Below are 15,114 nucleotides of genomic sequence, written 5' to 3'. Positions count from 1 at the left end.
GAGCGAGGTAGCTATCTGCTTAGATCACAGAGTCTGCTGTGCTCTATTGATTCCCCTTCAGCTCTCCTGGTCAGCCCACACTCTGTCCATCTACAGAAACAAAACTCCCCCTGAGCTCAGAGCAGCAGCCCACTTTAACATCCAGCGTGGTTTACTGAGCTGCCCAGAGCCCGAAGTTATCGAGCATCTCGAGGAATCGGTTAAAAATGTTGCCCGTCCCTGTGTTTTCTCCCTGCTCTCAAGGGTACATATACAGATAACAAATGTACACCGGCACAGTTCCTTGATACTTTATAGAACTTTTAACCCTTTGTGAACCAGAGCACTGCCTAAAATCCTTAGATAAATCCTCGCCAGTTCTTCCTAAATCGAGTCAAATGGCCCAAACAATGAGGAAGTCACGCCAATGTTATTTAGCACAAAAGTTAAGTAACCTCCAAAAACCTTAATGGAATTTTATGTTATTTTTGTTGAGCCTTCTTTATTACATTGATTTAATGACTTTTATCACTGTCTTTTTATGTTTTATTTTTATGATATAGCTTCTTTTTCTGATACAACAGTTGAATTAGTTCTTTTATGACAGTTACCCCATAAAGCACAAGCTGTATAATGTATATAACGTTTTGTTCTTGTTACATATTCATCTAAGGCTGACATTTTGTTTTATTTTACAGCAGATCTTGCTTTTGCATTTTTTGCATTTAATTTAGAATTTTGTCTTTTCTTTCCTCTTATCCTGTAAAGCAATCACGGATGTTAAGAAAATAGCACTTTATTGCTATTATTATTCTACAGGGTGCAATCTGCTATCTGAGAATTTTTTGTAGAGACGTATTTCTCTTGCAAATTAAGGATCATACCTTGTTTGAGCTCCTTGCGGTAGGAAAACCAAAATCTCATCCTTTTTACCAAGCTGCCTTTCTCAAAACACAACAGTTCCTTAAAGATTGTACAAATGTCTAAATGAAAAAAAGAAAGTGGGATCACTAACCGAACGCTTTGAATTTCTGTGCTGTTATGACTGGTGCTGTGCTGTGAGAAACTTGGCTATCCTGAGGCCATAAAACCAGCTTAGAAAGTCACAGGACCCAAGCATGGTTTTGGATTTGGAATCACAAAAATCAGACTCATAATGCCTCTTTTATGATTGTCCTTTCATGTGATCATGAGATTCCCTGATTCAAAGGGGTTTCTGTGTGTGTAAGCACGCGTATGTGTGTTTGAGTGTATGTGCGTATTTGAATTTCTATACAATGCAAGCAACGAAGTTCATTTGTTTTCTTAGTCAGGATCTTATTCTGAATGTTGCTGTCGAAGGCAAACATAAAGAAAAGTCTTTGTACACTATTTTATGGATGAGAACAGCCTCAAGAGCCTTGGCCTCGTTATGTGCAATGTTAAATGTCACTTCTGCCTATTTTCAGAATTCAGAGAGAGGACAACACTGGTTTGGACAGGGCTGATTCACAGTGAGAGAAAACACTTAATAAAAATGTCTGTTGATTTTTAAAGAGCCTACAGGCCCCTGTTGTATATGTGTATGCCCTCTGGCTATCTGGGCTGAGACAGTGATTAATAATAATACCTCATGAATGGTATCAAATTCTAGGGAGCAGCGGCACTAATGCTTTAATCATAAACAGTTTGGACTCTGACTGTGTGAGTGAATTGTAATTTACACTTTACATATCATTACATTACATATAAAGATGTTTATGTAACCAATTAAAAGTGATTATCTGCCATTAAATAATTTTCCAGGAAATCCATGTAAAAGCAGTCTGTTACGGTCTCTGTTGCTAGGCAACAACCCTAGAAGAGGCTGTTGCTATGACTTAAACAAGACCTGCAGATCAGCCTGACCCAGAGCGTGGCCTTAAACCCAGCTGTCCTGACGAGGCTTCTGGCTAAAGCGACCTCTGCCTCTGCGTCTGTGGAGGTCGTTGTCGGGCCTGACCTGGGGTGACAGCAACGCCGTTGCCGTTGACGACGGGTCTCTCCTCCTCCTCCTCCTCAGGGGGCTCGATGCTGGCTTTCTCCATGTTGCTGACCGACTTGTTACGCTTCCTCTTGCCCTCAGAGCTGGGTCTGGCGCCCGGCAGCAGCTGGTCTGTTACATTTAGCAGCAGAGCGCTGGGCTCGGCTGGAGGCTTCGGGGTGCCGTAAAAGTTATCTGGAACAGAGAAGAGGAAGAGGTGGAACATTTACACCAAGGTCATTTTTGGATGCTAAACACTTACTCACCAAAATCTGGTATTTTAAGCTGTGCTAGCGGTATGGGTGCAGGGATTAACAATGTCTGTTTGTTGGTTGATCAGTCCACCGCTTTGGTCCAGACCTAAATGTCTCAGCAACTATTGGACGGACTAAAACTTTGTACAGATATTCATGGTCCCCTGAGGATTGAATCTTAATGACTTTGATGATCCGTTGGTGGATTTCCATGAAATTTGTTACAGATATTTAAGCTCCCTGGAGGATGAATTATAATCATTTTATGGATCTTTTGATGTGACAATCAGACATCAGGACATTTTCATCAGCTGAAGCTGTACTAGCTGCTTAACATTTAAGTCAAAGCAGCACAAGCTGTCTAAATAAAAATCTGCATAAATAATTGCAAATACACATGATGAAAATGTAAAGAGACAGAGAGAAGAAAAGGAAAACAAAAATACAGCAAAGATGCCGACAGAGAACAGAGAGTAAGGATGAGAGAAGTGGGAACAGTGGATCCATGAACACACAAGCTGGGGTCACAACATCGCGTCACGTTTCACAATATTATTATAACTTCGACAACACGTCATCCTGAACTAATTTTGATATTTGTTTCTGCCAAACTCATCTGCACATCAGTCACTTATCAGACCACGCTTTCCTACGTGTCTTGGACTGTATAAATAATAATCATCCTCTGGTCAGAGCCAGTTACCCACCTCTGGGGGCTGCGGTTTTTCACTTGGCTCTGACTCAACAGTCACAGTCCTCTGCCTTGATTTTACATTTTCACTGTTTTTCAGTTTGTCTGCTGGCAGCAGCCAAGTCCCTCTAACAACCTCCATCAGTCACTGTGAAAACCTCATAGCTTCTTGTTTCGAGATTAGATTTTTTTTTTTCTTTTTTACTCTAAGGGTCAATGTCAACATCTTCTTTATGGGACTTTTATGTTCCAAGTCATAAAAAAGTGCAGTAAAATGTGTGAACAATGCAGAGATGGCCTCTGAAAAGATACTGAAGTGTTGAGCTTTTTAAATGTCATTTTTCAATGCTTTGATCAGAACAAACAAGATTCTGTTCACATCTTTTGTATTGCAGTGGCAGCAGGAACCTCAGCAGTGGATCACTCAAAACCAGAGCAAATAAAACCGACTTTATCTGCAATGGGTTAAGTGGGAGTTTGTGTGTTTTAGGGGTGAACTACTCCTTCAAATCGAAAGGTTACATGCTCCTCTGTGGTTCGAAGAAGGCTGGAAATTAAAAAAATAAAAATAAAAAATTCAAAGCCAAGTGAAGTAACTGCAGAAGATATTCTTGTCAACCTGAACACTAGACTGTTATTTTTAACCTCTGAAAATCTGGCATTCTGGAGAAGGTTTTTACAAAACAACAGCAAGTTGTTTTGTGCTTGAAACAAATTCTGAAGTGAGTTATCAAATCATGTTGGTCCAAAGTCTGAGAAATGTTTTTTTTTTTTTTTTTTTTTTTTTTTTTAAGATCAAACATTACTTGCCTCTGAGGCTTTCTTAAATCCAAGCTAGAAAAACAGCTGAAGATCTATGTGTTTACATCCATGGCACGGAATTAGTTTGCAGAGAAGGACATCAGCCATAGTTTCGGTCTGGAGTAGTTCACATAGGGTTTGCTATTAGATTAGCTTGTAGCCATTTCCTCAGCTCCACTCAAGTGTCCCTGGCAGAATGATCAGACATTAGCGGACGACATGTGTGAAAATCCACAGAGATTATTTTAATGCACTCGGCTTGAGCATTAGAGACAAACTCCAGCACTGACTGCAGGGGAACAAGAAGAATAGCCAAAGAGATTTAAAAAAACATAAGTTGGTGGCTCCTTCCACGTTGGAAAGACCTATTGAAACATCATGTTCATGTTCTGGAAAACACGAAGGCTGCAATGAAAAATGGAGGAGAGTAGCTGTAAAAAGATTACTGGGACTGTCGGGATTAGAACCCCCGAACCACAGACACAAATCCCGGAGCCTTAACGAGCAGAAGATTTGCCTCTGTGAAGAAAGCACGCTCCACGTGTGAACTCGAATAACCTGCAGCATCACAGAAACCTGGACTTTGAAGTTTGAGTAAGAGGTGGAATTGCTGTCACATGAAACAGCTGCGCTGATTTCAGGCTGGAGTCTCACCTACGAGCTGATAAAACTGTCTCAATTAACAAATTCCCAAATCTAAATCTTGGAAAGATGAGACGTTCAAAAGATATGCCAAATCATGATTAAAATTACAATTTCCCAGCATTCAGAGCCAAGATCATCATATTTTGTTTGATGGTTTTATAGTTTACAGAAGGGAAACAAAATGGAGGGTGTTACTTCGGGCTTTCACGTCTGTTTTGGGCTTTTTCTACAGAGACAGTATGTGCCTGAACAGAAGGGGGATGAATATTTAAGGCTGATACTGGCATAAAGGAAAATTAAGGTGTATTTCAACCAGTTGCATTTTCAGTAAATATGGCCACTGTGGCTCTATGAGTCATGTGATCCACTTCCATTGATGAAATTTGGGCATCTGAGAACTTGTCTGTGAAAGCAACTACAGCGTGGTGTTTAGTTTTTTATAGATATGGCAGCTGAGGCTATAGCCTAGACGCAGCCTATTTCATAAGCCATATTTCAGGTATTTGCTTAAACACAGAGTTACTGGTGAGATGTCAGTTCGCTGTCTTTCTCAGGGAGACCTGTGGCAGAAACTTATAACTTTCTACAGTTTTCTTTGTGATAACAACTCAAACTTGTCTGCTGCTCTAACAGCCAGCTGATCCTCACCATAGCCTTGCTTTTAAATTTCACCTCTTCTCCTTTTCTTCCACATCTAATTGGCCATTAAATTATTAAAATATATAAAACGCTGAATGATGGCCGAGCAACCACGCAGAAGAAACTCTATCTCCCTCTCTCCGTGCAAAGCAGCTCCCATCGGCAAAAGGATCGTACATTGCTTCCGGCAACCGACCGTTAAATTGGCCATCTGCAGTTTTTTTTTTCTCCTTCCTGCAGCGGTGGCGGCCGACAGAGACCGGAGTCAGGTGGGAGACAAGAAAGTTGGCTGCTGTGTTATCTTTATAATGGCAGGGGTCTCCTGGTTTGCCTGGAGCTGTCCAGGCAAACCAGTACCTTTTTATTTTATTTTATTTTTTCTTTAAGTGAAGTGGTTTAAAATCCAAGCCTCAGGCCCGTCTGACCACAGGAGACACAGAATAGAGAGTGTCTGTTTGTTTTGATTAGACAATTGAAGAGCCACTGCAGCTCAGACTCGAGGACTGAGCCGGGAGAGAGCCAACATGAAGGTACTGCATGGATATGTGTGTGTGTGTGTGTGTGTGTGTGTGTGTGTGTGTGTTGGCTTCTCTTCATTCAGAATCTACAGAAGATTCCTTTCAGTGTCCTTCATGACTGATGGCACTCTTGTCTCTGCAAAGCCCAAAGATGGATGGACGGAGGAATACCTGTGAGTGTGTGTGTGTGTGCAGTGTGTGGACGTGGAGCGATGAGCTCCGTCTCAGCATTCATTCGAACCGCTGTCACTCACACAGAGGAAAATGCCCGGCGTGCCACACTGATGCATAAATTCCAGAAAAATGTAGAAACGCCACAAAGAGGAATGACCACAATCACACGCGTTGTTAAGCGTGACTTAACTAAATCCTTACCTTCATAAGTTCCGCTCTCTAGCAGGGCCCCACTTTTCTCCAATTCCATAAACCGGTCAACGGTCACGAAATTATAATCCACCCCTGGGACCTCTCCTTCCTTGGGCTGCCTGGTTGTGCCTGCAGGAGATAAGCGAGAAGAGTTAGAGCCGCCGGGGCTGTGAACGCCTCCTCGCTGCTGAATGAGAGGAGACTAAGTAGTCTTTGTCAGTGTTTTAGAAAAGATCAGAACATACCAGAGCTGAAACACACTGACCCTGACCCAGCTCTATTCATTTAGGGACATCTTTATTCCTTTTTGTCCTTTCCCTTCTGGCACGGCTGACACTGAATATTTGAGCAGTGTGCTTTCGGTTAAGGGGGGTGGGGGGGGGTGGTACCATTTCAGCAGCTAAGTGATGCAATTTGGACACCAAGAGGAGAAATCAAGTCAATCTGCATGTAGCTGACAGCATGTCGTGGACTCCCTGACAGGTGCTGCAGTGCTGCCAGCTGACTGCAGCACGTGAGCGATGGAAACATTTTATACCTGTGACGGCAGCATTTTAACTTTTAAGTTCACGGCCACAACGACGATCTCTCCTCCAGTTACTACAACGCTGTGCGTCAGAGTGTTTATGATGTTACACAGAGGTACAAATGACTTCCTAAACACTTTCTCATCACTGTGTGCTAATTAGACTTGTTAAAACTGATCCTGGCTGTGATAACACGCAGACACTCTACCCCTGAGGTGCTGAATGGGTTTTCACATCAGAGCGAGGGTTGTTCACACTGAAAGACGAGCCCGTAAAAAACACACTAGTTAGACCCTCACTACGGCATATAAAGTGTCCATCTGTGCGTTTTAAAGTTAGCAGGGGAACAACTGTGCCACTGATCGCCCCTGGTAGGTGGTATGCTGTGATTTGACTTTTTAAAGGCCAACAGGCATCACTCCTGCATCACTACACAAGGTTGGAAAAATGCCTGTGAAAGTTTGTTGTGTTGTGTCGTTGTGTGGCCAGCGAGAGCCAAGAGCATGGAGGTTTCAATTTCCATAAACTCTGATTATCACACTTTCAACTACACAAACAGAACTAATCAGTGAAATGAGCTGGTCATGAGATTCCCAACGGGGAAAAAATAGGTGCACTGAAGACAACAACGGATGGGATCAGCTGTCCCTCTTTAACTCACTGTACCCCAATGACTTCAGTGCACTTCATGCTAAAGGTGAACATTAACAGGAGTCTGTGGGAAATGTTTGCGTTGCTTTTCCTTTAGAATTCTGTGTAAAATTTGTGTAACATGCACAGCAACACGTCCTGAGTCAAAACTCTATTTCAGAGATTTGGATTCGGTTCTGCAGCTTTTGTAAACATTTCATCCGAAAAGGCTCCTGCAGCTCTCAACTGAAGAGCTGTTTTCAAATGAACATTTTCTGAACTGTTGGCCTATGGGTTAAGGCACTGACCCCGAACTGTAATGTCCCTGGTTTTCATTCAGCTGGGGACCTTGGTTGCATGTCATTCCCCATCTTTCTCTCCCTTTGTCTCCCGTGGTCGCTATCAAATACAGGCATAAAATAATAATAGGAATAAATAAAATAACAGAATAAAAGAAAAGAAACACCCAAAAATGAAAATCCTTTTCACATAAATGCTTCTGAACTGAAGAAGTCTTTTCGGGTGAATAGCAAAACATGTTTAATCACAACTCCAGCCCAAATATATGGTTTCAAGTTTATCCAGACAGCATCAAACAAAGTAATGAATAGAAAATGAATGCAAATGAGGGCATTAAGCTTCTCGCCAAGCCTTTCCAATGTTGTCTTGTTAATATGCTGATTAATTGGTCCTTAAATGGAGGAACTAAACCCACAAAAGGCTTTATGATCAGCTCGTCTGATGGAAACTGCTGTAGTTGCACTTTGTTTTCTGTTTACAGAAGATTCAGTCAGAAGAGTCATTTCCTTTCTTGAGCAATCAAGCTGTCAAACACGACTATGATATGGAGTGAAGTGGAACCGCGTATGCACAGACCCCCGAACACAAATTTACTGCTGACGACCTTCGGAGCTGAAACATCCAACTGCAACCTGCTGACAGAGTCATTTGTAAGAGCTTATAAGAGCAAATGAGCAGCAGGGATCACTGTTGGATGTGGATACGCCAGTGTGTGTGTGTGTGTGTGTGTGTGCTGGTGTCGCACCTCCAGTGGTGAATTTCTTGATTGTGTCTGTCAGCATGGGGGCTTGTGTACCCGTCAGATTAGCCTCCCTCACAGGCAGAGCTACTGACTGAGCAGCACACACGCACACATTTCAAAGAGGACCTTTGATGTTGCAGATCTATATTTAGCAGCATCTTCTGGTGGGGACTTCTCTTGGGTGACAATATCAAAAAAAAAAAAAAGGAGACAACCACAATGCCTCTCAATTTTCAGTCCTTTGTATGTGGGTCATGATCTTATAGTGCGAATCAGCGATTCTCAAAGTAAAGCAGCATTTCCGGGGCACCTGTACAACGGTGCTGGATATTTTTAGGAAGGTATATAATCATTATTTACAAAGCCTTGATTACTGAAAATTAGGGAACTCATTAATGTTAAATACTGCGTCCATCATTATGTCAGCCTACAGGAGCCTGGATTCTCAAATCCCCTCAGGTGTATGTCTGGATCTGGGCTAATTCAGGAGTGAGGAAAGCTCTCGCTAAAGATAGGTAGTGCTGAAGAACTGTAATTGGTCAGCTTGGACTGTTGTCTCCTACAAATTGTTGATAGAAATTGTCAGGAAGGTTTGAGAAAGGCTAAATAATCCTCTCATTTTCAATAACACTAGACATACAGGACTGTGATGTAAACATCAAAGATTCACTGATGTTTAGATCATATAAGGAAAAAAAAAATAAGAGAGGCATATCAGCAGCTTCAAACTAAAAACTCCACATAGGTCTAAACTCCTTGTAAGATCAAACATCAACACCCAGTTTTCTCAATGCCACGAAAACATCTTCTGTTGCTTAAAAACAGAAGATTTTCACATTTTCATCATATCAAATCCGATTTTTGTTATTATCTATGGCTGATCCTTACTCAGCTATAGCCAAGGAAATGTATGTGCACCCAATAGCTGCCTCTCTATATAGTAGTTTGTGCTGTCAGTGACGGGGTCTGCCATTCCCACGCTGGATTCAGATGACATGTATATACGCACTAGGGATTCGCAGGAAGTGACACATGCATGTTCTTTTTAAAATTCAGAAGACAAGAGCCGGTTCTTGAGCACACTGCACCTAATTTGTACACATCGTCATCTGTCATGCACTGGGAATTCCGAAGAGGGAACATATTTGTGTCAGTACGAGTATATGAGTGCAGTGATTTATAAAGAAGAAATCATATTCGTCATCATAACAGAGTAGCTGCTAAAAGTATGTTTCCTGCACCCGGTGACTGATGAACGTGTCACTTTCCCCTCAACGCTGGGACTTGTATTCACCAAATCAACCAGAAATGAAATCTTAAGGTTGCACAAAAACAGGGGAATGATTTTTCAAAATAAATCCTGGAACATTCTGCTTCTTAGAGAGGAAACTGAAACTGCAAATATACTTCTGCTATTTTTGGAGTTATTATTTCAGCTATTAATGATCCAAGAGTATGACAATTACAAGGCCAACCTTCACATCATCACTCCACATCACAGACGAATAAAAGAAAGTAAACACAATTACTTTGGGACATACTCTATAATTAAAGCATGAAATGGCACAATAATGCATGACACAGAGCTGTGGTGCTATAAACAGATGAAATCTGATACTGAACAATGAATCAGTTCCTACACTTGAGGCAGCTGCAGCCGTGCGCTATTGAACAGAAGTATAAATCCAACTTTGGACTTTACTGTGGCTTCTACCGGCCTCCAAAGACGACAGCGTAAAACAAACAGATCGCGGCAATGAATAGTGAACAAGTGAGCAACAGGACATTCGTCTCTTACGGAAGCTGTGAAAGAAATATTTGTGGGAATCGTGTGTTTCTTTGGGATGAAAGACGAGAAACGACAGAGAAGGAGCATGAAAGGAGAAAAGTGGAGCGCTGATAATAGCTGTTGAAACTGTTGTAGTAGTAGTGAGAAGTGTGCACAGGGTGAGAGAGGGGTGTATGAAAAGAGGCAGCACATGTAACGGATGAGAGAGCAGCTTGACTTGTAGCGTGGGCTGAGGCTCTTGTACTGTAGCCTACAGCCACCCTGCCGTCCTCCAGTGCATCCTCGAGCCAACTCCACAACCAAAGGCCACAAGTCCAACTCTCACTTGTGCAGCTGAGCGCCATTACTGGCTGCGCTCCTCACAGCTAACACCTGTAGTGGTTTCATACTGGGACCAGCGCTCCTGCAGATTCCATTAACATACTGTAGCTCTAAGCTACGGGTATGTTAATAAAACACACTGTATTAAACGCGTGACCTCTGTGTTTGGCTTCACATTTGCACAGTGAAAACACTGAACCTGTGATAACTGCAGGCAAAATGAAAAAAGCTCAACATGGATCCAGACAATCACTGGAAAGCAGAGAGAGAGAGAGAGAGAGAGAGAGAGAGAGAGAGAGAGAGAGAGAGAGAGACTCTACTGTGTATTCATGACAGGGAGTCAGAGCCTGTGTAGAGACCTTGAGGAAATAATTATACCATAAGCGTTCAAGCTAATCATTTTCATATAGTAACCTACCCGGGTGGAAAAATTCACAACAAAAGAAAAACATGAGAAGTGAAACAAACTGTTGTCTCTAATGCATTTTTACATGTACATATAACATTTTACATATAACAGTGTAATGTCCTTTTTCCAAATACAGACAGAGAGGCAGAAAATAAGGGACATGATGGTGTGTTCAGTAAGCAGAGATATGATGGAAGTGCACTGAAAGGTAACTGAAAGGCATTTTTGGGACAAAATTAAGAAAGTGAGACAGTCTGAGGCTCGTCTCGTCTCTGTCAAGTCGTCCTGTCCTGGGGTTTGTTAAGACATGATGCCATGGCGCTTTCTCAGAACATGGAAGAGCTGAATTTGGCCCAAACAGCACCTGACTTTAATACATTTAGGCTATGAGAAGAAATAAGCAGAATCATGATTTTTTTTAACTAAATATGTGTTAATTACATGAGTGGCCTTATCAGCCATCAGTTCTCGGAAATGTTATTTTTAGCCAAGCAGCACGACTCTATAGGGATGGCAATGTCGGCTGGTGCCTCCCTACTGAAATATCTGCTGGGTGAACTGCCAGGACATTTTGTACAGACATTCATGGTTCTCCGAGGGTGAATCCCACTGACTTTTCCTCCAGAGCCACCGTGAGTCTCAAATTTGTGGTTTTGAGTGAAATGTCTTGACAGCTACTGGAAGGACTGGTTTGAAATCTGGTTCAGATTTGCATTTCTAGTCACATGCAGGATTTTCAGTTTCTCTATGTTGGCATTTTGCAGAGCTCAGCAACAGGTGACTATTTTCCCTAATGTCAGTGATAATACACTTAAATTGATTCAACAACTAGAGCATCATGCAAATTTTACTGTTATTGTTGTATCTTGGGTGGGTATAAACATTAAGCAGCTTGCTGGCATCTCTAAAATAATGTGTCCATCTTCTTCCCCCTGGTTAAAAATACACACACACAATAAAATACAGGCCTTGTTAGCCATTCTCTAAGTGCTTGTCTTGAACAAATTGTTGAGTTAGTTTTTATGTGGTGTATGAGAAAATATGTAGTCTAGGCAGCAGCCACAGTGAGGTGACAGACTGCAAGAAAGAACAAGAGTCTGTTCATCTATCTCCTGCACCATCTTTGCTGAAGTCTCTACTCTCCTCTTTACATCTTCCCTCTTGTTTCTTTCATCTTCTACTCCAGACAAATTTCAAATGCACAGAGTAATAGCAATTTCATATTTCATCTGGCTCTTGAGTTGCAGCCCAGTCTACACGGTCTCAGTTGCATTGAAGTGTTTGGAAAGCACTCTCTACCTCATCTGCTTGGATTTATGTTTGACTTTTAAGTTCAGGTGTATTTTGTGGGTCACACAGCTTTAAAGGGGTATATAATGTAGTCAGGGTGAACAGGGGTCTGAGGCCTCCAGCAGTGTCCACCATCACTTTTTTTTGTACTGTTACAACAGTCCAGTGTTGTGGACAATAGCCCGGGCCGGACGTATAAGGCAGATCTTGCCCTTTTCACCCTAAACCCTCTGTTATGACTGGCCAAGACAGTGTCAGCACAGCCTATTGTAGCCACCCTAATCTCGCCATTAGCCAATTAGGAAGTGACGGACAGCAGTAATGCCCCTGCATTAGAGGGATGGATTAGTTTGCCATTCAGCGCCTGCCTGCCGCCTGTGGGCAAACGAACCGACGGAGGACAGTGAACCGCAGCAGCGCGCCACCGAAAGCTGCTTTCGTTGCACTTTGCCTTCACAGACAGCAAGTGTGGCGATGTGCTTATTCACTGTTTTCACTGATGATCTAGAGCAGGGTCTTAATCAGCTGTGATTACATATCATTTAAGCGGTAATAAAGTCTATTGAGCAGGGAGTGCAGAGGAGGCTGCTGATGATGAAAGTTAATATCGCTGCTTTGCAAACTAATCATATTGACTGGGAATGTTTGGCTTCCCTGGCAAAGCACAGATACAAAACCTCGCTCTTGGTTCTTGACCCAAGATCAGTCATTTTTTTTTTTTTGCCTTCTACACCACTTAATGAGATTTCAGGTTCATTTGAGTTCAGTCAAGTTCAGTGAGAATGACAGTGTTGCTCCCCTGCTTATTGACAGTCAGTAATGTGGGATAGATTGGAGAATGCCAGGCATTGAACCACACTCCCCTGCCTGTTGGCCCTCTGCCACCCTCCCCTGAATTCCATTAATAGCTCTGCCCTCCAGGAGGTGCTGGGTGGACCGCCTGTAACACAGCCAGAGATATTGATGACTGCATCCTCCCCCTAAAGGGGAGAAGGGAGGAGGGGAGAAAGAGTGGAGAGGGCTGATAAAGAGATAAAGAGGTGGCAGAAAGGGGAATGCATAGGGAGAATCATCATGGAGGCCAGCGTTTTAAAAGGAATTAATCTCCTGGCCTATTCGCTTTGCCCACAAAGGACAGAAACACAAGAATACACCACAGACTGCAAAGCAAATACTAACTGTAATGTACTCACTCTGGGAGGGGATCACACAAAGTGTCCTTTATAATGATTCATTTTAATGGACATTAAAGGGATAAACTATCAGGAATAAAGTGGTTAATAAAGTGATTAAATAGAAAAGCTTCAATCTTTTCTCTGCATGAAGGCAGCTGGACTTCTGCTCCTGATGTTTCACCCCTCATCTCAAAGGCTTCTTCATGTCTAACTGGCTGGTCTCAGGTATTTAACCTCTCGTGCGGTCGTTAACACCTTAAGAGTCGTTGAGGTCACATGTGAGTCACATGAGTCATGGTGTGGATGGGTGTTAAGCTGCCCGGGGAGGGCTCTCAAGACTGCACTGTAAGTGGCAGATAAGTGGTGTCGCACAGGAACGCACAGAGCATCGAGCAAGTCCAGCTGCCTTCGTACAGCACCTGACCTGGATGACTGAGAATCTTCACAGACATGTAGGAAATCAGTTTTATTCGTGTTTCCTCTGAGTAAACAGCCGCTGGAGTTTTGTTCTCTGCTAAACATTTTGCATGATGTTCCCTGTGCAACTGTTTCTTGTTGCTTGTCAACTCGCAGTAGCCAACACTCGCTGCCTGATAAATGCAGCAATAACACTATCTGTTCCAAAAACACTCTCAGTGGGCATTTTCAAAACCGAATTAATATTGCTCTCATATCCAAAAGAGTGTTTTCCCCCCAAAATTGGACGGAAAGATTGATAGTAAGAAAAGAACAATCATATATAGATGCTGCAAACACATTTCAAAAGCTGCAAATATGCAAACAGACTGAAAAATTACAGTGACACTGTTGCTGGAGGACTGTGTAAGAAGATCAAGGAGGGCTGCTTGAAATCTAATTTATTCAAACACACATGTCAGTGTAAAGCTGTAGCAGAAGCCTCAAAATCCTGTCAAACTACATCAAGTTAGGACAGGTTGTAGCATCTGATAATGTATTACCCTGTCAAAATGTGATAAGACTTCCCCTGTAAATGGGATGAAAACGTATTAATGCAGTTAAATGATGTGATACATTAATACGCCAAGCAGCAATTTCAGGTTTATGAGGATTGACTGTATAATATTTATTCACAAGATATGACTTGAGTATCATCAGTTTCATAACTTGTGTGAATAAGTAAAAGTAAAAAAAAATTTGAGCTTTCTTTCAGGTGTAATAGTAAACTGCATGTCATCACCTACAGCTGGAGGGAACGGCGATGGGCGTTTTTCACCACTTTCTAAATGATTAATCCGACAGCTGAGGAGATATCAGCACATTACCCTGTAATGAAAATAATCTTCAGTTGGAGCTTCTGCTTCTGATGCAGATGATGAGGCAGGAGGATAAAAAACATCTTATCCTCCAGTTAATGGTCAATAATGACACCTTCATCTTAATGTGCCGACGCTGCGTGAATATCAAGTCCTCGGCTCAGTGTCGATGTTACTCTAGAGCCCATGCACAGCAGTCAAATACTTAACGGAGTGATAAACTACCGCAGTCCACGACAGTGACAGATCGGCTTGTCATTGCAAAGAGCTCTCCATATTGATTAAGTGCTGCATCAAATACATTTGGGACAAGACGTGGCTGTGAATCCTAAAAGTTGGCAGCAACAAGTCAGCCTGACGTTCAGGATGTAACTCATAGGCAACTATTTGTGGGCCCATCCCACAAACGTGATACAGTACGCAGCCAAGATAAATATACATAGTGTAAAAACAACCTACCCCTACACAGGGATGTCATCATGATATCTGTTATCATTGAGAACTGAATCAGAGCAAGCTCCTCTCTCCTCGTTTCTGTGTCTCTCGTGGGAAGATGTGAATAGCTCCTTTCATCGCATCTCAAGCCTCCCTCTGTTTCTTCTTGCTCCTCCAGCATGCCACTAAAAGAGATCGCCTTTGGTCTTGCTCCGCATCTCAGCTTCCATGGGAATCAAAGCCATCATGTTTGCAGGGGAAGGAGAAAGTTGAAGTGAAGAAAAAGAAGAAGAAGAAGAAAAAAAAAGGGAACACACCCTAATTCAA

General features: G+C 42.3%; 1 protein-coding gene across 10 annotated transcripts in view; it reads right to left on the bottom strand.

The window, feature by feature from the left end:
• magi2a (membrane associated guanylate kinase, WW and PDZ domain containing 2a) overlaps nt 1-15,114 on the bottom strand; it is a 166,160-nt gene that overhangs the window by 55,443 nt on the left and 95,603 nt on the right. For all 10 annotated transcript variants that reach the window (XM_041029987.1, XM_041029988.1, XM_041029989.1 and 7 more), the window contains exons 3-4: nt 5,905-6,024; nt 1,961-2,176 (exon numbers count right to left, since the gene is read on the bottom strand). In XM_041029987.1, the coding sequence (XP_040885921.1) occupies nt 1,961-2,176; nt 5,905-6,024 (336 nt within the window). The remainder of the gene's footprint in view (nt 1-1,960; nt 2,177-5,904; nt 6,025-15,114) is intronic.

The sequence above is a fragment of the Toxotes jaculatrix genome, chromosome 22 (genome assembly GCF_017976425.1).
Source record: "Toxotes jaculatrix isolate fToxJac2 chromosome 22, fToxJac2.pri, whole genome shotgun sequence".
Lineage (NCBI taxonomy): Eukaryota > Metazoa > Chordata > Actinopteri > Toxotidae > Toxotes > Toxotes jaculatrix.
Note: the sequence above shows the minus strand (reverse complement) of the source record. Positions and strands in the feature narration are given on the sequence as shown.